The sequence below is a fragment of the Synchiropus splendidus genome, chromosome 19 (genome assembly GCF_027744825.2).
Source record: "Synchiropus splendidus isolate RoL2022-P1 chromosome 19, RoL_Sspl_1.0, whole genome shotgun sequence".
In the NCBI taxonomy this organism is placed as follows: Eukaryota; Metazoa; Chordata; class Actinopteri; order Syngnathiformes; family Callionymidae; genus Synchiropus; species Synchiropus splendidus.
The window spans coordinates 48,013-62,974 of record NC_071352.1 but is presented as its reverse complement, the minus strand read 5'-3'; the positions used below and the strand labels follow the sequence as shown (position 1 = coordinate 62,974).

Below are 14,962 nucleotides of genomic sequence, written 5' to 3'. Positions count from 1 at the left end.
GATTTGTCAGTTGTATGTTCAGTTACTTGATGTGCTTGTGTAACTTGGACATATTCAATCATTTTCACTGTGTTGGGGCTCAGTCGATTCCTTTTTTCGGATATGATTTCCCATGCCTTTGAGAAAATCTTCTCGCAGGGAGAGAAGCAGGCGTGCAAAGGAACCAAATTGCCAACTGGTAAAGGTGTGGATATGTGGTTTTGTGGTCCTTCCAAAACAACAGTGGGTCCTCATTTCTTGAAATGTATTTTTGGATGAGGTACCGTTGCACTTCCACAATAGCCTCAGCTTCAGCATTGGACACGCCCCGACTCTCATTTACCGACGTGTCAAATAGACTCCACAGGTTCCCACCACCTAAAAAAAAGACAGCACTTCATGATAGTATTATAGTAAACATGAAAACAGATATAAAATGTTGATTGTGCTGCCGCATTTTCATCCTTCACTTGAGGCCTTTGTGGAGGAATTGATGGCAGAGAGATTATGTTGGCGCACTCCGTTTTCAGTCTTTCTACGGCCTCATTTGCTCTCAACTCACTGTGGAATCCAAGTACTTTCAACCGTGGATCCAGCAGTGTTGCCAGTGTCATTACACTGGCAGTCTCTAGTTTGGCCAGATGATCCCTCAGCCTTACTTTTAAAATGTCTGTCAACATTTTTGGTGTTTCTGTGGTCACATTAGAAGCTTCGCAGTTCACTGCATGCAGAAGCATTTTCATCTGTGGTATCACTTTAGACCCGACACCCGTTTCTCCTCTAACAGCTTAACAGTGGCCTGGTGGAATGGGCCAAGCACTTTAATGATTTCTTCAATTGTTTTGAAGTCACTGGATGTGAGTTGTGACAGTAAAGCAAGGGCAGCCCCCATGGCTTCCCGCTGCTCAAAGACACGCTGGAGCATAAGCAGTGTGCTGTTCCAGCGTGTTTCTACCTCCATTAGCAACTTATGTTTTGGTCTTCCCATGGACTCTTGCATGTGGCCAAGGCGTTCTTTAGCAGTTGTGGAGGTCCGGAAGTAGGCCACAATTTTTCTGGTTTTTGCTCTTATTTCAGACAATATGGGGACCTGGTCAAATGACTTTCGCACAATCAAATTAAGGGAATGTGCAACACATATGCTTTGCCTTACACCAAGAGTGTGTGCACAGGCTATCATATTGGATGCCGCATCTGTGACCAGGCATTTGACCTAATCTTTTATTCCCCATTCTGCCATAATTTTTGTCTTTGCCTGGGCTAAGTTCTCTGCTGTGTGGCTCTGTGGAAAGTGTTCCACTCCCAGCAGGATGGTGTTCAGAGTGTCCTCCTCAGTAATAAAGTGACACGTCACACCAAGATAGGCCTCCATGTCCATAGAGGTCCACATGTCTGCAGTCAGACTGCAAGCTTTAGCTTTCTGGACCTCTTCTTTTGCCTTCTGCATTTCGGCATGGAATCTCTCCTCGACCATTGCCTTTAGAGCCTGGAAAATAAAATAAACAATAATGCCTCAGATTTATATAGCGCTTTTCATGACACTCAAAGCACCTCAGAGTTCATTCACACGAGGCGAGGGAGATTAGGTCTAACCCAATGACACTATGAAAGCAACTTGGTGGGAGCGGGATTTGAACCGCCAACCCTGCAGTCATTGGACAACCTGCTCAACCACCTGATCTACTGCTGCCCACTACTATGGCACCTGTCATTTACCATACAACAAACAGCATAAATTATGGATATACAATACTCACCTGTCTAGTTGGAATAATATAGGTAGGCTCGAGGAGATCCAGGAGGCTCCTAAATCCCTGATCTTCCACCAGTGTGAAAGGCTGGGAATCCTTCACAACCATGGCAACCGAAGCCTGATCCACAGCATGTTTCCTGGTACCTACACAGACACATTACATTCGATCATGTTGTTATGTTTCGGCCACAGTGAGGGACATGGCATTTTAAATGATTGTGGGTTATTACTTGGCGCGGGTTGTGCACGTTCATTTTCATTCAAGGCTCGGTACTGCCTCAACATGCATGTGGTGTTGTTTGTGTAACTCAGCTCCTTCGAGAAGAGCAAGCACTTCACCTGAAACCAAAAGATTGTTTGAAGAATGAGTGTTGGGGGTGTGGGGGTTAAAATTTCTATCTACATATATGTTATAATGTATTATTATATCATGTGTCACAAACATAGTGTACAGAAGGCTCCCTTTAAGATGACGTCACACGTTGCGTGGCAGTTTTGACATGCGCAGTAGTGGTTGAAGTTCGCTCTGAGAGTAGTTGGCTGCCGCTCGTCCTCCTGGGTTTTTTGTCTTAAGTTAAGTAAGTGTTTGTTTTCACCATAGTTGCCTTTCAGTGTTTGGTTAGTCCGTAGTTGTGTGCGTTGCCTTGTGTGCATTTGATATAGTAGTAGTAGTCCGTCGTCGACGAAGGACGCTCCAGCAATTAGCCACCGCCCTTTGCGGCGTGTTAAGTGGTCACGTGATCCAATGGACCGTGTGCGGGTAGTGGCGTTTGTCCACCACACGATGGTGCCCGTTCCCACGGAATGAGAATCGGTTTCTTTGACATGTTTTGTCCATTAAGGTGTGACCATTGTATTGTAATTTGTATAATTTTGTATAATTGTCTTCTGTGTGTTATTTCACAGAAACTATATATATATATACATATATATATATATATATATCAAGAACTTGGACAAATAAACCACACAGTTTACACATCTCTTGAACTCCTGTGCTCTGACCGGCCAACCATCGTGGATTCTTTATCAGTTATCCGAACCAGCATCATCATCGTCCTTCCTCCTCAACATTAAGTGGTCCTTCGAGCCGGATAAAGAATCTACGATGGACCCTAGAGAGATGTACCCGGACGTGCGGCCAAAGCGAAGACCACAACGTCCAGCGAGATTCCAGGACTTCCAAGTGGACTACATTGGCAGTCGGCAAGAAGACCGTCCTCCACCAGGCAAGCCTACACCTCAATCATGGGAGACCCCAACCCAGAGGAGACAAGTATCACCGCCTTACTACGGACGCTACCATGAGGATGCGGCTCATTATGAGATGCCTCCGCTTGCTTCAGTTCGCTTCCAGGACAGTGAGCTTTACAGCGATTTGTCAGCTTCTCCAGGACCTCCAGACTGGGACCCACATTACGAAGGAAGAAGTAGCTATGACGAGAGCTCCCGACTATATCATACCCAAAGAGCCTTCGAATCAGGTCTGAAGGAGCTACATGAGACACAAAAGGAGATGAAAGAACTACTGGATGTAACCCGTTCCTTGCATGCCGTTATGGGTCAACCTGGAAAGCATGCAGGGAAGAGTAACAGCTTTGAACTATCAGTAGAGGAGGATGAAGGAGACTGGCCTGAACCTCCACCCTGGCCTGAAACCAACTGTAGACCTTCGTCACAGCATGCAAAACCTGAATATTGATGCACATCAGATTCGGCCCCTCCCAGCTCCACCCGCAAATGACTGTGCATCCAGCACCTATGTTCAACACCAGTCTCAGCAGCCCGTCCACAGTTTTGCCCCTCCTCCTCCAGTAGATCAGGTCTACAGAGGACCCCCCCCCCAACAATTCCAAAATTCATCCAACCAGACCCCAGTGAGTTCTCTCGACTACATATTGCTCTGGAGAACCTACTTCCTCCAACAGCCTCTGAGCTCTTCAACTATCAAGTTCTGCTCGACCATCTGAAGCTGGAAGAAGCCAAGCTGATTGCGGACGCCTACTTGAATTCCCCAAACCCCTACACTGAGATCATGGCAGCTCTCCATGACAAGTTTGGACAACCTCACCAGCTGGCACTTCGGACAATAGCCACAGTTCTTGAAGCTCCAGAAGTCAGGTGTGGAGATAGCACAGCCTTTCAGAAGTTTTCCCTCCAGATTCAGTCCTTGGTGGGTCTTCTACAGACACTAGGTACAGAAGGGGAAGTTGAACTCAAGTGTGGTTCTCACGTTGCTAGGCTGTTGAGTAAGCTTCCCCCAGAACTGCGGGCAGACTTTCGCCGCCACCATTACAATTCCATAACTAGTCACACCTTGACTGACTTAGCTGAGTGGCTTCGGTATGAATCCTGGTGTCAGGGATATGATAGTCATGTCGCTGTGCGTAGTGGTAAGGAGAGGTTCACCACCAAAGGGGAGGGTCGTGCAGGAAGGCAGACAGTAACTGTTTTACACGAAAAGGACAATGAAAGGACAATGCTGCTCGCAGAAGCAGCAAAATGTCTGAACATGAACGGCAGTCCAGAAAACCTCCCTCTCCGAACAGTTCGCCACGATGTCCAGGTATTGCATGGACAAACTGTGTCATTCCAAGTTTCCTCAGTGGATCGTCCATCCATACAGCTAACAACCTCAGCCTTGCCCCATACACCTATCCAATGGAACGTCTCCAACGGAAGTTTAAGCACATGCATGGTCTTCCGATCCCGGCCTTTAAGAATGCTACCCCCTTCCTGCTGATTGGTTCTGATCAACCTCACCTTATAACACCGGTTGAGCCAGTCAGGCTGGGCCCCCCCGGGGGGCCAGCTGCTGTACATACAAGGCTGGGCTGGACTCTTGAAGGTCCCGTTCGAGATACGGGGGGGCTATCTCACAGTACGCAGTGCCTCTTGACCACCTCCCCACCACACCTGGATGAGATTTTCCAGCATGTTGAGAGACTCTGGAAACTGGATGTCGTACCCCAACACCCTGAGAGAGAAGTGACTCGCTCCAAGCTTGATAATCATACTGTTGCACTGCTTAAGTCCAGAACTGCCAGGGTAGAGGTGGATGGTATTTTCAGATATGCAACTCCATTACTGCGTCATGAGAAAATGCCACTGCTACATGCCCCAAAGGAGTCCGTCATGCCATTGTTGCGCAGTACGGAACGTCGGCTCCTCAGAGAACCTCAGAAAGCCAAAGATTACTGTGCAGAAATGCAGAAGCTCATCACGTCTGGCGCCGTGCAAGAAGTGAAAGAAGCGAAACCGCCAGAGGAGTGCTGGTACATTCCCCACCACCTTGTGCACCATAATGGGAACAATCGTTTGGTCTTCAACTGCTCCCATTCCTACCTCGGACAGACACTGAACCAACATCTGCTGTCTGGTCCAACCCTTGGTGCTTCGCTCCTTGGGGTTTTACTGAGGTTCCGAGAGCACCCTGTGGCCATCAGCGGGGACATCAAAGGGATGTTCCACCAAGTGCGCTTGCTCAACAACAGACAACAGAGTGAACTCCTTTCTTCTGGGGGCTTTGAACTCCTCCTTTGAACTTCCTGCAGAACTCCTACAAGAGTGGTGTAGCTGGGAAGCGGAACTGGACCTACTGTGCCACATCACCTTTCCTAGGCCATACCTTCCGAAGGATGTCAGTCACAAGGGTGTGACATATGAAGTCCATATATTCGCTGACGCTTCTGATCGAGCCTATGGCGCTGTGGCGTATTTGAGAACTGAGGATAGCCAAGGCCAACGGCACCTGTCCTTCATCCTAGCCTGCTCACGCGTGGCCCCAAAGCGCCTTCAGTCCATCCCGCGCTTGGAGCTTTGTGCAGCACTTGTAGCGGCTCAACTAGCCAGTGTCCTGAAGAATGAGCTATATAATATCCGAACCAGCATCATAATCTTCCTTCCTCCTCACCACATAGAGACCTGTGCTTCATTATACCTGTCTGTTATACCTTTGTGGGAGATATGTTCTTCGCTTCTTGGGTGGCTCCATCGTCACTCTCTGTCAGTCGAAGTAGCACAGCAGTGATCAAAGACTCTTCCTGGTTTTTCTGTGCCTATTTAAGGAGCGCGAATCATGACGCGAGCCAGTTACGTGATCGCTGAAAATGGGGCCTCATTTGCCTTCGGTCTTGTGATATGAGGAAAAAACGAGACGGGCCTCGATACGGGCTCCATTTAATCATCAGCGGAATGGGTCCCAGCTGTGTGTCGCCATTAAGCTGAAGAAGGACAGATGAAGACGCGGAAGCGGGGAGACAGGAAGTAAAACAATAAAAGCACAAACGAACACGAAACCTAACAGTACACCCCCTTCGAGGAGGGCCTCTAGGCACTTTTCCAGCCTTGTCTGGGTGGGTGCCGTGAAACTTGAGATTAAGTCTTGGTCGAGGATGAGGGAGCGGGAGATCCAGTATTGCTCCTCAGGGCCAGTCAATCGCGTATCGCTTTGATGGCGGCGCCTTGTCAGGCAGTGGCTACTGAGGCTCCCGGTAACAAAGCCAAATGTATGTATAATACAATGAAAATGAAACAATCAACGAACGAACGAACAAACAGTGGAAACGGCGCAATGCGTTTATTAGGATATGACCGGCAAACGATCATTAATCTGAGGGATTTCAACGGCTTTTATCCCGTTAGGGCGGAGACACGGACGACCCTACACGACCTCGGTCTGTTCCACCGGTCGGATCCAAGGATCTACAGCATAGCGAAGCCCCGCCAGTCAGATTCAGAGTCCTACAGCACAGCGAAGCCCCTCCCCAGCAGCAGGGATCATCATCACGGGGGACATCGGAGGCGGTGCGAGAGGAAGCAGAAGCGCGGTTGCCGCGGCGGAATTAAGGCTAAGATAAATGCTAACCCGTTCCGCTCGCCGCTCCCGTCGGTCCTGCTCTCTAATGTGCGCTCGCGAGAAAACAAACTGGACTATTTGAAACTGGACTTGAACACCCGAAGGGAGACACGGAACTGTTGCGTGCTGATCCTCACGGAGACGTGGCTCAACTCTTCTGTCCCGGACACCGCCATTAGCCTGGAAGGGCTAACAGCGTTCAGGGCGGACAGGAACAACGTGCTCACAGGTAAAACCCGGGGAGGGGGTGTCTGCATCTACATCAACAACAACTGGTGTATCAACACAACTCCGGTCTCCAGTCACTGCTGTGTGGACATAGAGTTTCTGATTGTGAAATGTAGACCCTTCTACTTGCCACGTGAGTTCACCAGCGTCACAGTGGTGGCCCTGTACATCCCTCCAAGCGCTGACTGCAAACAGGCCCTGAGTGTCCTCCATCAAGCCATCAGCGACGTGCAGTCCACACACCCAGAGAGTGTCTTCATTGTGGCAGGGGACTTTAACCAGGCCAATATGAAGACTGTGCTTCCAGCCTTTCACCAGCATGTGGACTTCGCTACTCGTGGGGAGAACACCCTGGACCTGGTCTACACCAACATCAAGAAGGCGTACAGAGCTGTCCCTCGTCCTCACCTCGGCTCCTCAGATCATCTCTCTGTGTTGCTGGTCCCTGCATACCAGCCCCTGCTCATGAGAGAGAAACCAGCAGTGAGGACAGTGAGAGTGTGGCCAGAGGGAACCATATCAGCCCTTCAGGACTGTTTCGAGCGTACTGACTGGAGCATGTTCAAGGATGCTGCTACGGACTGCAATCAGCAAACAGACGTGGGGGAGTATGCGACCATCGTCACTCGGGCCAATCAGAAGCCTTGGATGACGAAAGAGGTGCGTGATAGACTGAGGGAGCGAAATGCTGCGTTCAAATCTGGAGATGGAACGGCACTCAGATCAGCCAGGGCGAATCTGAACCGTGAAATCCGGGCAGCGAAGCGCACCCACAGTCGGAAGGTCCAAGGCTTCTTTCAGAATGCCAGCAACACCAGACAACTGTGGCAGGGCATCCAGACGGTCACAGGCTATAAAGCCTCTCCCCCTCCTTGCCGTGACGACATCAGCTTCCTCAATGAGCTGAATAACTTCTTTGGAAGGTTTGAAGCTCTCAATACCAACCCTGCGAGGAAAGCTGCCCCCCACTCTGACGAACAGACGCTCAGACTGGACACCGCTACGGTGCAGAGAACTCTGAGGAAGGTGAACGCAAGTAAAGCTGCAGGCCCTGACAACATTCCTGGACGACTGATTAAGGAATGTGCTGACCAGCTGTCCCAAGTGCTCACGGACATCTTCAACACCTCTCTGACCCAGGCGGTCGTCCCTCCATGTTTCAAGTCGGCCATAATTATTCCTGTGCCCAAGAAACCGACCACCACGTGTCTGAACGACTTTCGCCCCGTTGCACTAACATCCACCATCATGAAGTGCTTCAAGAGGGTGGTTGAGGACCACGTCGTCTCCATACTCCCCGCATCATTCGACCCGTTCCAGTTTGCGTACCAGCCGAACCGCTCCACGGAGGACGCCATCTCCACTGCTCTCCACCTGAGCCTGGAGCACCTAGAGAAGAAGAACACTCTGGTTCGGATGCTGTTCCTGGACTTCAGCTCAGCTTTTAATACCATCATCCCACAGGACCTGGTACATAAATTGGAGCAACTAGGAGTGGAGACCTCCATGTGCAACTGGCTGCTGGACTTTCTCACCAACAGAACCCAGTCTGTCCGAGTAGGAGGTAACACGTCAAGTGTTATCTCCCAGAACATCGGCTCCCCTCAGGGATGTGTCCTCAGCCCACTGCTGTTCACTCTGCTGACCCACGACTGTCGCCCCAAGTATAGCAGCAACCACATCCTGAAGTACGCGGACGACACAATGGTTGTGGGTCTCATCCAGGACAATGATGAACTGGCCTACAGGGAGGAGGTGCAACATCTGGTGGACTGGTGTGAGACGAACAATCTGGCCCTGAATCTCGACAAGACGAAGGAGATTGTCGTGGACTTCGGGAGATCAAGACACAGCCATGCCCCTCTTTACATCAACGACAGGGCTGTGGAAATGGTGAGTACAACCAAATACCTGGGTGTGCACATCACAGACGATCTTAGCTGGTCACTCCACACCTCCTCCCTGGCAAAGAAGGCACAGCAGCGTCTGCACTTCCTGACCACCTTCTACAGAGGGACAATCGAGAGCCTGCTGACCAGCTGCATCTCCGTCTGGTCTGGGAGCTGCAGTGCATCAGACTGGAAGTCTCTGCAGAGGGTGGTGAGGACAGCGGAGAAAATCACCGGGACCCCGCTCCCTGCCATCAAGGATATAGCAGATGTTCGCTGCTTATCCAGGGCACAAAGGATCATCGCGGACTCTACTCATGCAAACTATGCACTGTTCTCCCTCCTGCCATCTGGCAGACGGTTCCGCAGCATCCGATGCAGAACCACCAGATTCAGGAACAAGGGAAACAAAGTGTGCCATCTTAGAAAATCTATCCACAATGGTCATAACCGTTGTCATACCTGCAGACGGGGGCAAGCGCTTGACAAAATCGACGGCAATGTGTGACCAAGGTCGGCCAGGAAGAGGCAGAGGCAGAGGTTGTAAGAGACCAGCTGGAGGACGATGTGAGGATTTGGAACGATCCAACGATACAGGTCTCAGGAACAATGGTCTCCATTTTCTCTTGGGAGAGAGGATTCTCATGGAGTCTGGACAGAGCATCGGGTTTAGCATTCTGGCTGCCTGGGCGGTAGGTTATGGAAAACCTAAATCTTCCCAGAAAAAGAGCCCAACGAGCCTGACGAGAGTTGAGCCGTCTGGCGGACTGGAGGTACAGAAGGTTTTTATGGTCTGTGAATACCAAAAAAGGGGTTTGAGCCCCCTCTAACCAGTGCCTCCACTCCTGTAGTGCAGCCACAACGGCCAAGAGCTCAGGGTTGCCAATATCATAATTTCTTTCCGCACTTGACAATCCTCGGGAAAAGAAAGCACATGGGTGTACCTTTTGGTCAGACGGATCCCTTTGTGACAGGATAGCGCCGATTCCTGAATCTGAAGCGTCTACCTCCAGGATAAACTGCCGGGAAGGGTAAGAATGACGCAGGATCGGAGCAGAGGAAAACAGAGTCCGGAGCTTGTTGAAAGACTCCTCAGCCTCAGGAGTCCAGACGAAAATCATCTCAGTGGAGGTGAGCGCCGTCAGTAGAGCAGCAACCTTGCTGTAATCTCGGATGATGCGTCTGTAAAAGTTAGCGAAGCCCAAGAACTGTTGGAGTTGCTTACGGTTGTTCGGTGTCTTCCAGATTACCACAGCTTCGATTTTTGCAGGATCAGGAAGAAGGCGTCCCTCTCCCAATATGAATCCCCGGAAGCTGACCTGTTTCATGTGAAACTCAGACTTCTCGGCTTTGCAATAGAGTCTATTTTCCAGAAGTCTTTGTAGGACCAGCCGCACATGCTCCTTGTGTTCCTCCTCCACCCTTGAGAAGATCAGTATGTCGTCCAAGTAGACGTATAGAAAATGATTAATCATATCTCTGAGGATGTCATTTACAAGTGCTTGGAATACGGCAGGAGCGTTAGTTAACCCGAATGGCATGACACAATATTCGAAATGACCCAGAGGCATCTTAAAAGCGGTCTTCCACTCGTCTCCCTCTCTGATGCGAACTAGATGAAAAGCATTGTGTAAGTCAAGTTTCGAAAAAATAGTTGCCTGGTTTAGGGGCTCTAAAGCAGGGTCGATGAGCAGAAGTGGGTATTTATTTTTAACATGGATCTGGTTCAAGCCGCGATAGTCATTGCATGGACGAAGAGAGTTGTCCTTTTTGCTGACAAAGAAAAACCCCGCACCCAGAGGGGAGGAGGAAGGGCGAATCAAACCAGCTGCTAGGGACTCATTTATATATCTTTCCATTGACTCTCTCTCTGGGCAGACATTATATAGTCTACTCGAGGGGAAAGGAGCCACAGGAATTAGATCGATGGCGCAATCATAAGGGCGGTGAGGGGGAAAAGAGAGAGCTTGGTCCTTATTAAATACCTCCCCAAGATCGTGGTAACAAGTAGGAACCTTTGAGAGATCCGGAGGTGAGGGTGGGGAGGAAGGGGTGGTCTGAAGGGAACCAGGAGCAGACCTAAGGCAATGAGCATGACAGTGGGTGCTCCAGCCAGCAATCTTGGACCGTCTCCAGTCTATCTGCAGATTGTGTGTGGAGAGCCAGGGAAAACCGAGAACGAGTGGAGAAGAAGAAGCAGGGAGAACCAGAAACGAGATCACCTCAGAGTGGTTTCCAGACAGTGTGAGGGTCAGGAGGGAGGTGCGGTGGGTGACTTGTGGGAGCAGACTGCCGTCAATTGCCGAAAGAGAGCGAGGGGAGTCCAACCTGACAAGAGGAACGGATAATGAGTCAGCAAAAGAGGCGTCGATAAAGTTATCATGAGCACCTGAATCTATGAACACCTCGACCGGAGAGTTCGTCTCTCCCTTGCGCAGGGAGGCAGAAAAAATTATTCTTCCCACTCTAATAGGTGTTTTACTGACCTTATTTTGGGAGACGAGTGGAAGACGGCAGCCTCTAGGACGGACCGGACAAACACGGATGATGTGACCCGGTTGACCACAATATAAACAAAGGCCCCGAGAGATCCGGAGTTGGCGTTCTTCCAGTGTCAGTCTCATTCTCCCCACCTGCATGGGCTCAGAGTCTTCAAGTCAGGAGGAGACTTCGGGCTGAGGGTTAGTTGTAGGTGGAGAAAACGGAACCGGCAACACCATGTGGTGAGTGGGACGTTTCTCTCTGGAATGCTCTCTGATCCTGTTATCTATTCCAATAGCTAGGAGGATGAGCTCCTCCAGAGAGTTGGGTTCGTCGCGGAGAGAGAGTTGGTCCTGTATGTTGGAGGCTAGCCCATTAATAAATATGGACATGAGTGCTGGTTCATTCCATCCAGTCTGGGCTGCTAGGATCCTGAAGCGGATCGAATATTCGGATACCGATTCCTTAGGGATGTCTTGAGTGACAGATACTAAGTGCTTGGAAGCGCAAGAGCCACTTTTGAAGGGAGCATCAAAAACTCGACGCCTCTCTGAGGAGAATGTGTGGAAATCATTCAGAATGGGAGAGTCTTGACTCGCAAAGAGAAGCTGCCCACTGGCTGGCCTTGTCGCGGAGAAGGTTTATACAGTATACAATCCGGGCTCTGTCTGTCTGGAAAAGTGAGGGTTGAGAGTCAAAGACAGGCGAATATTGAAAAAAGAAGTTCTTACAGAAGCCTGGTTTACCTGCATAAACCTCTGGCGTAGGAATGGTCAGCTCTCGAACATTGAATAGTTGTTGTACTGGGGCAGGAGCAGAAGCAGCGACTGGAGCAGGTAAGGTTGAGTCTGCTCCAGTAGGAGGAGGCGAAGATCGCTCACAATGGGCTGAAATATTCTGCAGCTGCTCCAGGAAACCCTGAGTCACTCTCTCTAAATTAGAGATTCTAGTGCTCTGGGAGCCTACAGCCTTCTGCAAATTCAAAACCATTGCTGAGTCAGTTCAGTGGCTAGACGGTTCTGTCATAGTGTAGTTGTAAGGTGACTCAATTCATATGGTTTTAAATTCGCAGATGACTTGAGACAAGCAAGGTTTCTGTTAATCAAGAAGTTTAATACAAAAATAATACACGAACAAAAACAATGAACTGAGGGCGGCGACACCAAAGTGGAGCGCGGTGGACACAACACCAACGGTGGGGGAATAACCTACAACAGAAAACAGGCGTGAGTTACACTGCACTGTAAAACGGGGACAGCAGAAAACTATGCGCTCGGTAAATACACTCACGAGGCGGAATATAACAAAGGACGCTTGGCAGAAGCGAAAAACAAACACTCTAGGCAAGGAAAAACTAGCAGAAAAGCTCACAGAAAGAGTAAACAAACACTCAAAGAAGCAAATGCGGAGCTGAGGAAAGAGCAAACAGACAGTGGTATAGATGAAGAGAAACAAGAGAGACGCGGAGCAAGAACAAGGAAAGACAAACCAGGGACAAGAGAATCAGAGTAGCAACAAGAGATCATACCACGTATCAGCAGCAGACCATCTAGCGACAACACAGTGGGCAGAAGGGTAGATATCATCGGCGGAATGGGTCCCAGCTGTTTGTCACCATTAAGCTGGAGCAGGACAGACGAAGACACGGAAGCGGGGAGACAGGAAGTACAACAATAAAAGCACAAACGAACACGAAACCTGACATTTTTGTTACTTTAGCACAGAGATTAAAAACATGGAAAAGCATTGTTTTCTTTGTCTCAGAGGATGCATTATTCACGTGTCAGCATTATGTGCTAAATAAGTGTATTATAGATACTGTCATACAAATTCAATCAGTGTTTAACTGATTTTAACACTGGATGTCAAGGGGGACGTGAACTTGCTGCTTTAAATAGCAGCTTCTCGCTTATCATGACAGGTAAACATACTTGGGGTCTCAAGGACACTGTCTCAAGGTGTTGCAATGACTGAAAGGGGTCCCAGGACTTAAACCCAAAATAGCACTTAATAAGTGCTGGTGGACAGAGAGATGGCAGGATGAACACTGACGATCAACTCCTTCATAGGGTTCATAAAGTTAAGAGGTGTGGTGTCCAAGACCTGGACCATCATCTTCCTTGCCAAGACTGTCTTGGGTGGATGTTGGCAGGGAAGATGAACGTTTGAGCTGATGCACGGGAGAGAGTCGCCGAGGCTCTTGGAACTCCAGATCTCCGGCGAGTGTTTCTTTGGGTCTCCCATGTGCACATGAAAAACAACACCTGATTCAAGGTCCAGCTGGGAGATATGGAAGCCCGGACCATTGACCAGCACAGACCGGTGAGCCAGGGGTAGTTACTGCAGTTGCCCGGCTCCCTCTCTCGCCGCTCCCTCCTTCAACTTGTGGTTCATAAGATATATAGAAAATATCTTGTTTTTCTCTTTCTGTGTCCTCGGTTGTTGCTTGTGTTAACATCTTGAATACTAAGCGTATGGTCGGCCACCTATTTTTTATATTAAATGATTTACTGAAAGATTTGTCAAGCAAAACATGCAGTCGTTAATTAAAAACAGAATTTTTGCTGAATGTGGGATTTGAACATTAACAATAAAATCACTTATGGAGGCAGCAACTAGTTCCCAGGATGTAGACACGCTGTATTTAATGAATAATGGTCACACGTGGTGACTTAGCTAATTTATTGGTGAAGCGCTTTGTGGGTGTGAGCTGCATTTTTTTGAATAAAGTTATAGTGTAATTGGTGGTTTGGATTGTTAGATGTCGTTTTTACATTGGCTCACACAGTACCCCAATTTATCTCTTTGTTGTTAATCTAGCTAGGTCTCGACACCATGCAGCACCACTGAGTGACCCCGCTCCTCCGGTGAGCTATGCTGGTTATATGGTTTATGGTTTATATGGTTTATAGATAGTATGTGTTCGGAGGGGTTTGGTCCATGGTATGCCACATGCACACATTGTGGGAAGTTGGGGTGTCCAGAATCGCTCTGTTGGGCTCCGACGTCATCACCACCAAATCTCGAGAGAGAGCCCCGAGAACAGGGGTGGGATCCAGGCACCCCGCAGTTGCTTCTGAACCACTGCGCCAGTGTGACTTCCGCCTGGAAGTGCATTGGAAAGCAATTGCAAAATTCCCATGGAATGTCAGCTTGAGTTCTAGTTTAAATGACAGTTTGAAGTTTGAAATACAATTTGACCTCTGCCATTTGCTTAGAAACACATTAAAAAGGTGAGACATTTCAAGTTGCGCTGCTGCCTGAAGCTGCTGTTTCATTGGATCATTGCAGAGTATTAATCAGCAATTAAAACCATTTGTTAGAAAAAGAAACTACAATAATGAACTTCATTTGCTTGAGGTTTTCCATAGCATGTTGGTTTTACACCAGGCAGGTGTGCAGCGTGTGCGTATTGACTAGCTATATAAGGAACTGACCAAACCTGGGTTATTTTGATTACACGTGATGGAGAAGGTCACTATTGGTGATGCTGTGTCCAGATGCAGGTCTGGACACAGGAGACTGCTGAAAGACTGAAGATGGCAAGGTAAAACATGGACTATGGAATACCATGTTGCACATTTACTGAGTAGAAGTGCATAAATGTGCAACAGATAATTCTAGACATGTACAAGAAGTTGTGAATCATGTTTGGTCATAAAGTAGTCGACATGCATGAAAGAGAATGGAATACAGCTGTTACAATAATTTAGACTCTTTCACGAAGTAAAGATGAAGAACAGCCTTAGAGCTGGACACATGTTCATCTTCATG

The 14,962-nt window shown here is 48.8% G+C and overlaps 2 protein-coding genes across 3 annotated transcripts; one reads left to right on the top strand and one right to left on the bottom strand.

The window, feature by feature from the left end:
- Positions 1–356: 356 nt before the first annotated feature.
- On the bottom strand, positions 357–5,103 carry LOC128751477 (uncharacterized). The gene is made up of 4 exons (XM_053852514.1): positions 5,078–5,103; positions 1,963–2,071; positions 1,737–1,876; positions 357–1,465 (listed from the first exon to the last, which is right to left on the bottom strand). Exons 1-4 carry the CDS (start codon positions 5,099–5,101, stop codon positions 1,193–1,195), a joined length of 546 nt encoding a protein of 181 aa, XP_053708489.1. The 5' UTR covers positions 5,102–5,103; the 3' UTR covers positions 357–1,192.
- Positions 5,104–5,238: 135 nt separating this feature from the next.
- LOC128750493 (uncharacterized) lies at positions 5,239–13,046 on the top strand. Of its 2 annotated transcripts, none has more exons than XM_053850661.1 (2): positions 5,239–9,838; positions 9,978–13,046. In XM_053850661.1, the coding sequence occupies exon 1, from the start codon at positions 6,186–6,188 to the stop codon at positions 9,213–9,215; it is 3,030 nt and encodes a 1,009-aa protein (XP_053706636.1). In that variant the 5' UTR covers positions 5,239–6,185; the 3' UTR covers positions 9,216–9,838; positions 9,978–13,046. The 2 variants fall into 2 exon arrangements, with proteins under 2 accessions (XP_053706636.1, XP_053706635.1); XM_053850660.1 differs by having other exon boundaries at positions 9,953–13,046.
- The last annotated feature ends 1,916 nt before the right edge of the window (positions 13,047–14,962 follow it).

Bases quoted from the DNA above. Each gene is read 5' to 3' on its own strand.
- LOC128751477 (XM_053852514.1), bottom strand. From the start codon at position 5,101: ATGTTGGTTCAGTGTCTGTCCGAG. The intron at 2,072-5,077 runs GTAGGAATGGGA...TTTTGGTTTCAG, and splicing joins TGGTTCAGTGTCTGTCCGAG to GTGAAGTGCTTGCTCTTCTC. The intron at 1,877-1,962 runs GTAATAACCCAC...GTGTCTGTGTAG, and splicing joins ACGTGCACAACCCGCGCCAA to GTACCAGGAAACATGCTGTG.
- LOC128750493 (XM_053850661.1), top strand. From the start codon at position 6,186: ATGGCGGCGCCTTGTCAGGCAGTGGCTACTGAGGCTCCCGGTAACAAA.